The sequence below is a fragment of the Hippocampus guttulatus genome, chromosome 20, assembly GCF_054856545.1.
Source record: "Hippocampus guttulatus isolate MCC_2025c chromosome 20, RoL_Hgut_1.0, whole genome shotgun sequence".
NCBI classification, from domain to species: Eukaryota; Metazoa; Chordata; class Actinopteri; order Syngnathiformes; family Syngnathidae; genus Hippocampus; species Hippocampus guttulatus.
In genome coordinates this window covers 3,046,378-3,059,391 of record NC_141280.1, presented here as the reverse complement: position 1 = coordinate 3,059,391, position 13,014 = coordinate 3,046,378, and the positions used below count along the sequence as shown (strand labels likewise).

Genomic DNA, 13,014 nt, shown 5'->3' with positions numbered 1-13,014 from the left:
AGACAGTCAAGAGAGACGAGCAGGCGTTTTAAAATATTGTGCCGTTTTTATTTTTTGTGTAAAAACCACACAGCTGCTAGTCGACTCTGCAGAGATACAGTACATCCATGCAGTTTGAACATCTAGGATCCCACAGCCAAAGAGAGAAGGAATTAAATAGAATATTATTTCGCTGTTAGTCAGCAATGAATGCAAATGTACACAAGTTCCAAAAAAGGGTGTGTGTGTGTGTCAGATACAATGTACAACACAGATCTGGAAGCAAACAGCATTCAAAATCCCACCAGAGATTTTGTTTTTTGTTTCCGACAGGTTGCTTCTGCCTGGATTGCCATTCGGGACGGCAAGCGCTAATCCATCCCATGGTTTTTTTTTTTTTTTAGAAAGAGGGGGTTCAAAGCTATCAGCTCCAGGTGTGGCAACGCTAACACACACACACACACACACACACATATTCATACAAACCAAAGAAAAAAAAGGCGAGCCTTGTTGCAACAAGGTGGTCAGTCAGTCACCATGGAAACCTGAACTTCAGGCAGGGAGAGTTAAGAATAAGGCCATAGACACAGTGATCATAAAAATTAACAATCAGCTAAACAAGAAGCTATTTTGGGATGGCACGAACCGTACTTTTTCTCGGCGACAATTTAGAGTAGATTGATGACTTTTGTTTTTTCTCCTTTTAATACTTCTGACAGTTTAAAACAAAGATGAAAAAAAAGTAACTCGTAAAAGCCAGACGGAGGGTTTGCAGTTCAAAGTGCAGTGGGATCATTCACGTTGTGGTAACTGGTCTCTAGTCTTGTTAAGATACTTTTTTTTCTCTCTCTAATACGGATTTAGTCTGAAAGTGCAGAAACACTGATGTGGATTCGCTTCCCTCTTGTAGCATTTACAGTAGATTGTGTTCTGGAAGATCCGAGATACAAAGACACACTCGCTACTATTTCTGCGCTCAAACAGCTGTGGCCGCGTATCGCCCCTGAACTTGCATAGTGCCGGCGTCATCGGGCAAGATGACTGGAGATATCAACTCTTGGACCGGTGCCGAAAGGGAAATGACAGGAAAACTTCTCATCGCGAGTCCTTCATAAATGCCACCTCTCATGGAGCTGGAATTCACTTCAATGCTCCTTTGGCGTTAAAGGAGACTGGAACAGAATGCTGCAATCAAAGGGGGGCTTAAAAAGAAAAAAAAAGAGAGGTGACGGGGAGGGAAAAGGATGAAAATAAGACCGAATAAAAGGGAGACAGCAGTGGTAATTCAGTCATTTGGCATAAATTGGAATCCATTCCAACAAGCGCGCACCAACACGAGTTTCCCAGAGGCCACGACAAGTCCAAAAATGTTTCAACAGCTGTGATCATAGATGGTTTGAAAATATTGAATACCAGTTTCCGATGTTACGGTTATATACTGGAGTTGAATGCGGAACTCCCTTCCGAGATTTGGCTAAAGAACTCTTTCAAATGTTGACGAGCATCCAGACGCTGAACGAAAACAGATGTCCCCATTCACACGCGCATTCATTCGGCAGCAGTTATCTCTTCAGACAGAACTCGTAGCTGCAGCCAAATTTCCAACACTGCCCCCCCCCCCCCCCCCCCCCACTCAGCTGTCGGCCACGGATTCATCTCTCTTCGGAGAAAATTGAAAAAGTGCCACATTGTCGTCGTCTTCTCGCGCTCTCACGGCGCTCCCGGCTGGCTCCGCTGTACACCTGATAAGCAAGAGTGGGCTTTAAGGAGGTGCGCGCTGCGGATGAGAAGGAGGGGAAAGGAAGGATGGTTTGGTGGGCTGGGGCTGAATCCCACCAAGGGTGCAGCCTTGCTTTGGAGAAACTACAACCACCTCATCGGTGATGGTTAAAGGTGGGAAAAAGGCCTGAGCTGCTCCAGCTGCACTTCCAAAGAGATCCTCTCTTCAAGCAGGTCCTGGGGGGGGGGGGGGGGGGGGGGACAAAAAACGTGAATTTGACTTTAAAAGGGGGACGCAGGAAAAACGTCCGTCTCAATGGGAAGTTTCAAACTGCCTGAGTCGCAATTTTTTTTAAATGCAAGTGGGCTCGTGTGTGTGTGTGTTAGATGTACCTTCAACTGTTGTTGCAGTTCACTATTTAGTCTTGCCAACACCGTGTTTGTTTCCTTGTTTCTTCTGATCGACGCTTGTATTGCCTTTTTGTCCTTCCCTACTGACCTGTTAGCGTAACACGCCCAAATACACCTTCTTGTTAGGACCAGTGGTTGACAGAGATGCGCCTCACCACGAACACACCCCAAGGGAAACGCTGCCAACCTGGGGATTGATGGCTGAGTAGCCATGGCGGCGGCTATGATGTTGGACTTCTGTGGGCCGTGCTGCTCGTCCTCGGGCCGCAACTCATCCTCAGACTTCAACCTGCGACGAATAGGCTTGGGAGGAGGAGCTAAAGGGCCAGATGAACCCTTGGTCTGGAAGGACAACCACAACAAAAACGAGGAAAACATGAAGCTTTGTCTGGAGCTATAAACAATGAGGGTAAGTTTTGTTTCGTTTCACATTGCTTCTCTGTGTAATTGTAGACTAGCAAAAGAGACAAAAGATGGTGGGGCATTACAGAGTGACCAGCGGTGGTCGTTCTTTCATCGGCCTGGCCGTCACTCTTGACTGTTCTCAGGGGCCCGGCTCCGTCTGATGACTTGTCCCCCTGCAATAACCCGCAAATAAATAAGTACTGCGTGTCTTGGTAACTCAAAGTAGACATGTTATGGACAAGGTGACTTTTTCAATTGGTTGCATACAAACAGTCCCTGGAGCGCCTACCCACACCCACACACCTGTCCAGGATCGCTGTGCTTGTCGACCTCCGGCAAGCTCGAAGGTTGCTCAGATGCAGCAAAGGCCTGAAAGTGACTGAAGTCTGCGAAATTGGGTTGCTGCGGGATCTGCTGGGGGGACGTGGTGGTGAGTGGGGCCCCCGCTCCCGACGCACCCTCAGCCTCGGCGCGTTGTCCCGCGTGCGGTACCGATGACTTTGGCGAGCATAGAAGCCAAGCGTGGGTTTGTAGTTCTGGGCGAATCGGTGAAGCCAAGACGTTGCTTTCCGTCTCACCTGTGTAGGAAGCGGTCGAGGAGGCACTGCGGGCGGGAAAGCGATGGCGGCGGGCTGCGGCTGTCCGCCGGCTGACGCTGCGGCGAAGTTGCGGTTCATGTCCAACGACGAGGAGCGGGAGTGGGACGGGTGAGGCCGGGGGGGAGGGGGAGGCGGCGCCACCACTTTCAGAGCTTCTGGAGATGCGCCCGACTGAGACCTGGACGCAAAAACAACAACACGCAGGAAACAAAAACATCAACTCCCAAATCAATCAATGAATAATATCCATGGGGGTCCTCCGTTTGCAGTGACGTTCCACTGACTGTTGATCTTTGCTCATTTGAAAAGTTTGACACTTTGATGAATTCAATACATCATGAGTGTGTCTGTCGATGAACCGACGCCTTGTTGGGAGGGTAATAAGTCACCTTTGTCTTGCAACTGGCTCCTGGTCAGAGGTAAACGAATCAGAACTGCTGTAACCATCACCTGGATGGAGACAAAAATATATATATATATATATATTTTATTTTTTAAAGAATAGAATCTCAATCCCCCAACCCTAAAACAAAAACAAAAACATTTCTAATGATATATTATTTGAACACGGGGAATGACTTGGATTCTGTCGCACAATGTCAAGCTAACCCGCCAGCTTTACGACTGACCTACGGCATTTGCTGGTACAAACTTCATGGTGGCAGGTACCGGTAGTTTGACTTCTTCAGACACTTCTGGTGGTTTGGCCAGTATTGGACTGGTCGGATGATTGTGATCTAAAGATGTGGAGGCCAACACATTCAGTTTGAAGCGATCATTGTACAAGAGACACTATTTTCAGTCAAATGTACTGTATATCTTCTGAATTCATTAGCGACACCCTTTTTGCATTACAAACTCATTTAAATGCACAAGTGGTTAAATGGAGACCGCTCCCGGTGGCAAATCTTGTAAAAATGAAAACAAACAGGCACACTGAAGACATTATGTCAGATGTATTATAACGAGGCCATCCGGCCACGAGGCTCTCACCGCTGCCAGTCCTCTTGAGCTCCATCTCCTGCATGTGGATCTTACTGGGGGTCATCCGGATGGGAACAGGGTGGACGATGGCTGTGTCCTATGAAGGAGAGGAGACAGAGAAAGAGACGCATTTATTGTCAAATCCCAATTTATTTTTTTTATTCCCCACTTTTTTTCCGTCAAAACCGTACACTGTACGTAGAATAGTGCATTCTTCACTAGATTAACCGGCCTTTGCTATTTCTTGCTAATGCAAAAGCACTCCTATAACTCCCGAAATATGCAAAGATCAAACTCGTCACAGGAGCAAAAGAGGAGACCCAATGCATGCAACGATCAAAACAAAGATACATTTGAAAGAACCTCATGCCCAAACACAGTGACACAGCCAGAGGGAGGGGGGTGGGGGAGACCGAGAGACAATTCAGCTCATTTCAGGATGGGTTAATGTCTGCCCATTAATGGTGAAACCATGCATGCTAAGTGATCGACTTACAGGGTCAGCTGGTGCAATGTTAGAGTCAAATTGGGTCAGAGTTTGTGAGCTGGAGGAGCGCTCGCTAAACGTCTCCCATTGCTGCAAGGAGACAGACGGACAGTGAGAAGACGAGAAAAAAAAAATAGTCAGCAAGACAGCCAGTGCAGTGACATCACGCATTCATATCATCGGTCGGAGGCAATGGTGTGCCATCGGCAGTCATCCCAAGATGAAGGGAGATCGTCAGCAGCCATGGAAAAAAAATAAATAAATCTTCTCGTGACTCCAACTGAATGCGGCGGCAAAATAAACAGGCCTCGCCGAAAACTAAACAGGCAACTGACAACTGACACTCAGCGCCAAAGCGGTTAATACGAACCTCATCAATGCGGACAAATTAGAAAATATAATGTCTAGAATCCACGCGTTAGCGTAATCGTTGTGCGAGTGTGCTGGAACCTCGTTGCTCTGGTTCATCTCCGGCCAAGCCTGGTTGAGCGAGGGCATGGAGGGGGACTTGTTGGGCGTCACCTCCGCGGGGGAGGCCGAGAACCCGACGTCAGCGGTTGGCTCCGGCACTTCTGCGTGTGATAAACGTGTACGTGTACCAGTGAAGGAGAGCACAAAGTAAACTTTTGACGTCGAGTGCAGTCCAAGGTCAAGGGGAGACGAAACGGGGGAGCAAAACGAAACGGTGTGAAGCCGCCAACCTGCTGAGTCATCAAGGTCAATCAGCTTTGGCATCAAGCTCTCGGGCAGCTTCTCGGGGAGATCGTAGCCATTCTTCCGGGCTACTACCAAGTGAAATGCGGCGCAGAATTCATCCAGGGTTAGCGCGCCGTCTTTGTCGAAGTCGGAGAGCTCCCTGAACACACAAATACACCTGGTTCATGCAGAACTCACCATTAAGGCTACTTGCTGCGATAAAAGCGCCGACTCACCAAATATGCGACAGCTCTAAAATGGGCAATTTGGACTTGGTGAAGAACTCTTTTGCTGCTGAACCTGGGACAAACAGAGAGACAAGAAATCACTCAGTCAGCAGATTCTTTCAGAAAGTTTTATTTTTTGTGTTTACTGTTTTGCTACCTGGTATGAAACCAGTCAGGTCAGGCTGAATGGTTTTGAACTGGTTGATATAATATTGTCTCTGTTCGTCGGTGATCTTCCAGGGATCATCATAGCCACTGGACTGTCGCTGGACCTCAGTAGTAGTTGCTGCTGCTGCTGCTGGCGGGGCCATCGTTGTTCGTATCGTTGTGCTTTCCTGGGGAAGGCATCATGTGACAGACAGTTTTTACTCAGACTTGACTCTTTGTTTTTCTCTCTTTTTAAGTCTTGGGAGTGAAATCACAAAAGAAAAAAAAAGCTGCTTCTATTTGTGACTTAGAAAGTGAAGATGACTGGAATAAAGATTTCATTCTGAACACTAAATTTGGAAGGAGGGAAATGTCTGCATATGCTAATACTGAGTTTATTTTTCAGGTGAAACGTGGCTTGCAACAGCACTAAATTTGCTTTCCTGGAAATGACAAGTTCTGCCACCAACATAAAGTTTTCCAACCTGTACGGACGAGGGGTGCGCTCCGGGGACTGTGCTTGATGGCGGCGTATCAGCTGTGAAACTGACCCAACTTTCCTGACCCGGAAGAGGGGGCGAGTGCGATGACCACAATCCGTCACCTGACACAGGAGCTAACGCAGACACAAAGGAATCGTCAACATCGTTCCATGCAATTGTTTTCCAAGTCATGAGGTATGTTCCCCGGGTGGTGACGTATATTTCTCACAAACAATGTCATTATGGTTGAATTACCAGTTTGTTGCTCCCGGAATTGCGTCCACACGACTCCGGTCGGTGCCGCCACCGGTTGTCTGTCTGCGTTTCCGCCACTGTGCTGCCGTTTATGTTTCCTCCAGGAAGGCGGGGAGGAGGGTGGGGACTGATGAGGGGAGACCACGGGGGATGTCGGTTCTGCCTGCTAAAAGAGAAAACCCATTTGAAAACAGACCTCTTTCAATGGACATCCCAAAATTGCTAACTTGCTCAAATTTGAAGATGTGTTTTATTGTTCATTGAAGACACGCATGGCCGCCCCACGTACACACCTGTGTTTCTATGCTCGGTGCTGTGGGCTGAACTGCCTCGTGGAGAGGATGGGTGCTAGCTGAGGGGGGGACCTTCTTGTTTGGGTGACCCCTGCCTGGCGGCCTTGGTATTAACGCAGCTGCGGAGGCGGGGTACAACCCCTGACTGTCCGGGTCCTGGTAAAGCGCCACGTGTCTCGCCTCCGCCTCATTCTTCCCCACCACAAACCTGGGCAGCGGCAGGTCCTTGACTGCAAGCACAGTAATTCATTCTGAATAACCTCCAACATTCATCGCAGCGGAGCGTTACGATTGCTTTGACATGGGGAAGTAGTGTAGATGCTTCCTTATTACCGGCAGATTATGAAATCATTCCAGGATGTTCATGTTGAAACGTTTGCAGTCAACTGCTTGCTTACATTTTTTTTGAAATAATATAAAAATGAGGCCAGATGCCTCCCTCAAGCTGTTTACTGCCATTTCCGGTTGAAGTACAAACATAAAAGAAAGACTCACCTGAGTTGAGGCTTTCTACTCTGAGCGGCAGGCCTGACTGGGCGATGGCAATCAGCTTTAGGGCGATGTAGAACTGGCTTCGTCCAAAGTGACCCAGCCGAGTGGCTCCACACAACTCTGTGATCTGAACACACAATCGCACAAGAGAACAGCGCCGAGCGTGACCGCTGTGATGTCAGATATTAATGACCAATCTCACCCGAGGATTTTTCACTTATTGCAAGTGGGGTTTTCACCCGGTTTTGGATTATGTTTGTGGACGAGGAAGAATGGGTGCAGGAAGGAAGCGAGGGGAAAATCAATGTTGATCAAATTAGAGAAGTAAAAGTGAGAACTAGTTGAGAGTCAGTTTAATGCATTATGCGCATATCCGAGACGTTTCGAGTGTGCACCACACATGTTTGGAGCTCTGCTGAGCAGAGACGCTAACGTTAGCCAGAAGAAGGTGTGTCTCGCACTGCGCAGTGCTGCTACATATGAATGCTAACTTTAGCTTTTACTGACAGCTCAGCTCTTGACAGCTGCTCAAATGTAATCAACATCCAAATCATCGCTTTGCGTCTCGATTTACTGGTGGACAATAAAAGCATTAAAAAGTGAGGACTTTAACACCCGCTAGCTTACCTGTATGACAACTTCGCTGGGGAGCTGGGCCGCCCGGAAAAGGTCAAGAACTCTCCCGTAAGAAGCCACTTTTTTAGTGTTGTCCGTGTCGCAGTAAACGAACAAATCGGAGTAATATTTCTGCTCGACATCACTCAACGTTAGACTTTCCATCGTACTACAGATGCCACCTTAAAAGCAGACTGACGAGCTGTCGATTAGCCCCCAAGCCAGTAGCTGGGGCAGGATCCGAAAATGGGCGATACTTCAGGATCACAATTTAGCTAGCTTTGGAGCTAGCGTTAAGATTAGCACTAATTATATTCTCAAATCGCAATGACAATCTGGTCCCCCGCGACGCTTCTCTCTCTACTGTCGCCAAATACTAGTTATTGCTACGATCGGCGATCACCATTTAACGGTGATCGGCGAATTCTTTAATGCAGTTATTCACTTAGTTAACTTGTTGGGCCAGCCAAGCAAGGGAGCCAACAGCTGGCTAGCGGCTACATTCAGTCTAACTCGGCGACACTTGTAACGGCGATCCAAGCATGCGAGCCGATCCTAAGTATACCACGTCAAAAGACTTTCGTCCACTGCAAGAAAATGGTTCGTGCGTTTCGTCAGAGTTCAACTCCTCAGCGGGCCCGTTGGAAGTAAAGTTTCGGGCTCTTCGGGTTCCTTCCTCTAGTGACCATAGCGGCCATTCCTACTAACGCTGTCAATTTCCTCCGTTCAATCCGGATTTCCGGGAGAATCCAGCAAAAGAAAACGCGTAGCGACATTGACTGCGTTTTTTAATGCATGTTTTTAATGCATGCGCTTTCATCACGAGCAGCTCAGCGCAAAGCTAGAAAACCAAGTCTGGAAATGCCATTTTTAAAATTATGGCCCTCATTTGTTTACTTATATTTTAGATCTATTTTAGTTTACATTAGCATCAGATCCAGCATTTCCAAATCTGAGACGATAGTCCTCAACTGGAAAAGTGTGTAGTGCCCTTTGGGGGTCGTGGTCCTAGATAGAGGAGGTGATGGACTATATATATTTTGGGGTCTTCTAGAGTGAGAGAAGAATCGACACATTGACACATTTAATGAGATACAGGAATCCATAACATAGGGACAATGTTTAAGTAATGCAACAAATACTGCAGGATTTTTCATCTTTAAAATGCTCTTTTTGAATATGATTGTTGTATGCAAGATATCTGAAGATCAATGTGTATTATTTGGAATATCAAGGGTTGTTACACTACATTATATCACACTATTCCAATTTATTGGTATCAAAGTCTGCTGCACCTCCCCGTCTCACGTTGCCCTTCTTGAAGATTCACCCGTAAGTCCCACACTTAAGCGGTTTATTGAATGCATCACGCGCTGTGACGCCTTCGTCAGATGAGTTTGGTGACTTCGCGAAATTTTTCAATCCATGGCAGATTCGTGCCTGTTTAATAGGGAAAACAAACAATAAGAAATGCTATTGAAACAAAATTAGGAATATGTTTACTTTTTCATATACTAAATTTGTATTCACTTCTCTTTCAGTCCAAATTTAAAGTCAGCCCATGTCCCATGTGCTGGTCAAGGTTGAAAGAATATACGATGACCTTAAACGCAACGTAGCGTATTATTAATACCGGGCAGCCGTTATCGCATCGTGGAGAAGTGATTGACATAATTACCGGTAAGAAAATTAAAAGTTGTTCTTAAACCAATACATACACTGTCGTATATATGAGTTGACATGTTTAAAATATTTTAGTCAGCGCACTTCACATCCGTTTTAACAGTAAGGACTCCACCCTTCGAATGTAAGCAGATCACCGGTAACAGTAGATAGATAGTACTACTGCCAAACCTTCCGTCTTCTCATCAAAAGGTTGTCTAGCTTTGGCTGTCTAACGTTTACAATGTAACGAGAACGCGTTCGTGGAAATAGATTAATAGAATCAAGAATCTTTGTTTGGTGATGGCTTGCCGGCAACGCCGATCACCCACTTCCGCATTGAATTCAATCCGCCCTGTTCGTGTTGGAGCTTGTTGGCATGTGGTCATCGCACTGCTTCTTCTTTCATGATTGTATTTGGATGCATCTTGTGCAAATTACACGAGCATTGTTATGCCACAGAATGATTTATCCAATGAAGCATTTGTATTGAATTTAATCGAATTCAACAAAAACTAAATCTCCCAAACACATCTTCAAAGTGTGTGCAGACTCCCATTTCACATGAGTTAGAATGTGAGGAAGTCTGAATCCATCTTGCTCTTACTTGCCCCCTTGATGAGACACCCCCCAACCCCCCACACACATCACCGCATTGTTAGTCCTGTAGGTTGTTAGTACTGGTTAAGATATGCTACTTACCAAGAGGCCCCACTGCGTTGAAATAAATCTGTCTTGGGTTGACACTACAAACCAGCATCCCCCCTACTAAGAAATTAAGAATTCCACTGACATGTTTATGTCTCTTGTTAATTCAGTTCCCTTTCCAGAGCAACAATGAATGTCACTCATGAAGTAAACTTACTGGTGGAGGAGATTCAACGACTTGGCAGCAAAAGTGAGTCCAGGCTCTTATTATGCATTGTAGCATTATGGGATTCATTTTCTTTTGTCAAAGCAGTCCATTTTTTAAAAATGTATTCAACGGGACTATTAATTGTTTCGGCAGGAGCTAATACACTGTCTGATGAAATACTAGATTATGGCCACAATTTCCTCATACTGCTCCTTAGAAGCCCGAAACAAAATAAGTTCTCTGTATTTATCACAGATGCTGAGGGTCAAACAAGCGTAAAATTTGGAGTGCTGTTCAACGACGACCGCTGTGCCAACATCTTTGAGGCTTTGGTGGGCACCCTGAGGGCCGCCAAGAAGAAGAGAATTGTCGCCTTCGACAGCGAGTTGCTTCTGCAGGGCGTCCACGATAATGTCGACATTATCCTTCTCCAAAAATGAGGTCGCTCTTGCCCACAGCAACTGCAGGTGAAAGTATTTTGGTGTCTTTTCCAAGTATTGAGCTGCTGTATAAACGAGCATTGTTTATTTATTTTTTGTTTATTTTGTTTTTGGTTCTCTTCTAGCATGCACAAAGCTCACTGTTTGAATTCCCATTCCGAGACCACACAAATTGGAAACGACAGCAAACTGCGATGGCATCATTTTTATTCACTTTAAGTTAGTTTCATTTCAGTGTGCCAAACAAAACCAAAACCCGTGTTTGACAACAGTTTTGTTTCAAGGGCTAATTAACAGCCGCAAATAGCAAAGATATTTTTCATGACCTGCGGTTCCTCAAACAAAGCACAGTTTTACATTACAGTCTCGCGAGTAATTAGTTGTATGTGGCTCTTTGAAAATTTTGGCTGAATTGTAATGACAAAAGTAACACAGATTCACAAAGGACCCATCTTTCTACCCGGGTGATATATTCTGCAACAAAATGTAAGAAATCAGGAAGCATAAGTGGAAGATTTAAAAAGTTGGAATACAACAGTATTGACGTAATTGGGCCGAGGATTATGTTTGCTCACAGATTTGATTGTAAGAAAGGCTTTTTGCTTAACTGCTGTCAAGACTGCTAACTCTTTTCCCGCTGAAGCTTGTGCATATTTTTTTTTTTAACAAAATGCTCAGGGTGAATTCCAGCAATATACTGTATTGGGAAAAAGAAATTTAAAGCGCTACGCTGATTTTTTGATTACAGGTTACCAAGCCTCTGCTATGACATTTTCTGTAAAGTTGCAGGCTAACCCTAAATAGTCTCACTTCATATGCATTTTGATTATCAGTCTTTCAGCAACTTTTATTGCATGTCATGCTAACTTTAGTAATTAGAGCACACTGTACTTGACAAATTGATCCTAGTGAGCACGTTTTAAAGGTGCAGAAGGTTAGATTCAGCACCCCATGTGCATATCAACAATTGAATATCTGGATTATTCACACAAAACATACTTATATGTTGGCTAGTGATGGTTTCATGCATTCCACGAGTCCATTATGCTACCTCTCAACTTTTGCATGGACAGATGATAAATTCAAGACCAGAAAGTTCTGAAGACAAGTGTATTTCTATAAGACATTTGTACTTTTTTTTTGTACAGAGTCTTTGTTTTCCTTGCCAAGCAAACTCCCCCTAAAATCTGTCCATATAATGGACAAAGTGTTTACATTGGACATGTGTCTGTAGTGCAATTCTGTAAGCATATACTTACTACAGGGTACCAACCAAAAATATCAGTTTGTACTTTTTCCTCAGGACCAAATCAACAACCAAATGTGCTCGATAAAAAAACGAATGAACAAGTCATAGTTTTTGCCAATTTACCAGTGTTTGTTTTGTATTGTGGGGCCAATGACACTTGCAGATCAGGCACGATCATATCAATCCATCCATTAATTTTCTGAAACGCTTTTATCCTCACGAGGGCCGCGGGGGGTGCTGGAGCCTTTCCCAGCTGTCTCGGCAGTAGGTGGGGGAAACCCTGAACCGGTTGCCAGCCACTCGCAGGGCCGATCATATCAGGATTTAATTTTATATCATTTAGAATATAACAAAACAAAAGCACAGCCACTGTTTTTGAACTATTTCCAAATGAGCCTGACATAATTGGGAATGACTATTGGTGTCAAAGTAAACAATCAACTGCTTGTTTTTGACTAAATCACAAGACGTCGACCTGTGTGCATTAAAAAAAAAATTATGGGCGATGCAAATAGTCAGATGCCTGGGCTGCAAGTTCAATCTGTTCCATTCACAACTACTGCTGTCACGTCAACCAGGTGGATCTATTGTTTCAGGTATTGTTATTTTTTTTTTTCAAACAACATGCCTTTTGAATGGTATTCAAACAGCATCAGCCTCAGATCAGATGTTGTCACGTGAAATTAATTAGAACTTCAGTGAAAATGGACTGTACTGTAGAACCTTGATAATAGCACTGCGTAAAGACAAAAAAAGGTCATTCGAGTTAGGTCTAGACACACTGGTCAATTAAAGCGTAAATGACGTGAACATATACCTGTATAGTAGCAAGAAAAGGTGAGAGTACTTGCAGAACCGCATCAATACCTCAAGCTGTTTATACTATGGTGATCCATGCCTGTGAGTTAATATATAACTCCTGTATAGTGTGTTGGTCTTATCGTCTTTTGTATTGGCAATAACCTGTCGTCTACATTCCAGTAAATAAAACCTTTTCACGTCATTCTGCTTAATCA

General features: G+C 44.9%; 2 protein-coding genes across 9 annotated transcripts; one reads left to right on the top strand and one right to left on the bottom strand.

Moving 5' to 3' along the window:
• Positions 1–28: 28 nt before the first annotated feature.
• reps1 (RALBP1 associated Eps domain containing 1) lies at positions 29–8,519 on the bottom strand. 4 transcript variants are annotated; one of them, XM_086100890.1, is made up of 19 exons: positions 7,804–8,519; positions 7,180–7,303; positions 6,685–6,914; positions 6,392–6,557; positions 6,140–6,270; positions 5,665–5,842; positions 5,517–5,580; positions 5,286–5,440; positions 5,035–5,156; positions 4,594–4,674; positions 4,107–4,194; positions 3,743–3,850; positions 3,503–3,563; positions 3,093–3,291; positions 2,818–3,012; positions 2,598–2,687; positions 2,297–2,451; positions 2,092–2,197; positions 29–1,935 (listed from the first exon to the last, which is right to left on the bottom strand). In XM_086100890.1, the coding sequence occupies exons 1-19, from the start codon at positions 7,954–7,956 to the stop codon at positions 1,867–1,869; spliced, it is 2,475 nt and encodes an 824-aa protein (XP_085957016.1). In that variant the 5' UTR covers positions 7,957–8,519; the 3' UTR covers positions 29–1,866. The 4 variants fall into 4 exon arrangements, with proteins under 4 accessions (XP_085957016.1, XP_085957017.1, XP_085957015.1 ...); XM_086100891.1 differs by having other exon boundaries at positions 6,392–6,554; XM_086100889.1 differs by having other exon boundaries at positions 5,035–5,440.
• Positions 8,520–9,187: 668 nt separating this feature from the next.
• Positions 9,188–13,001, top strand: abracl (ABRA C-terminal like). 5 transcript variants are annotated; one of them, XM_086100114.1, is made up of 4 exons: positions 9,195–9,471; positions 10,272–10,351; positions 10,565–10,776; positions 10,875–13,001. In XM_086100114.1, the coding sequence occupies exons 2-3, from the start codon at positions 10,291–10,293 to the stop codon at positions 10,747–10,749; spliced, it is 246 nt and encodes an 81-aa protein (XP_085956240.1). In that variant the 5' UTR covers positions 9,195–9,471; positions 10,272–10,290; the 3' UTR covers positions 10,750–10,776; positions 10,875–13,001. The 5 variants fall into 5 exon arrangements, with proteins under 5 accessions (XP_085956242.1, XP_085956239.1, XP_085956240.1 ...); XM_086100116.1 differs by having other exon boundaries at positions 9,188–9,471; positions 10,284–10,351; positions 10,565–13,001; XM_086100113.1 differs by having other exon boundaries at positions 9,194–9,471; positions 10,565–13,001.
• The last annotated feature ends 13 nt before the right edge of the window (positions 13,002–13,014 follow it).

What these genes read in the sequence shown, in the direction of transcription:
- reps1 (XM_086100889.1), bottom strand. Translation starts at nt 7,956, where the DNA reads ATGGAAAGTCTAACGTTGAGTGATGTCGAGCAGAAATATTACTCCGAT. An exon ending in GAGCCAGTTGCAAGACAAAG is followed by an intron (nt 3,292 to 3,502) that starts GTGACTTATTAC and finishes TTTTGCGTCCAG; the next exon opens with GTCTCAGTCGGGCGCATCTC. An exon ending in ACTCAGCCATCAATCCCCAG is followed by an intron (nt 2,198 to 2,296) that starts GTTGGCAGCGTT and finishes TTACGCTAACAG; the next exon opens with GTCAGTAGGGAAGGACAAAA.
- abracl (XM_086100116.1), top strand. Translation starts at nt 10,291, where the DNA reads ATGAATGTCACTCATGAAGTAAACTTACTGGTGGAGGAGATTCAACGA. An exon ending in TCAACGACTTGGCAGCAAAA is followed by an intron (nt 10,352 to 10,564) that starts GTGAGTCCAGGC and finishes TATTTATCACAG; the next exon opens with ATGCTGAGGGTCAAACAAGC.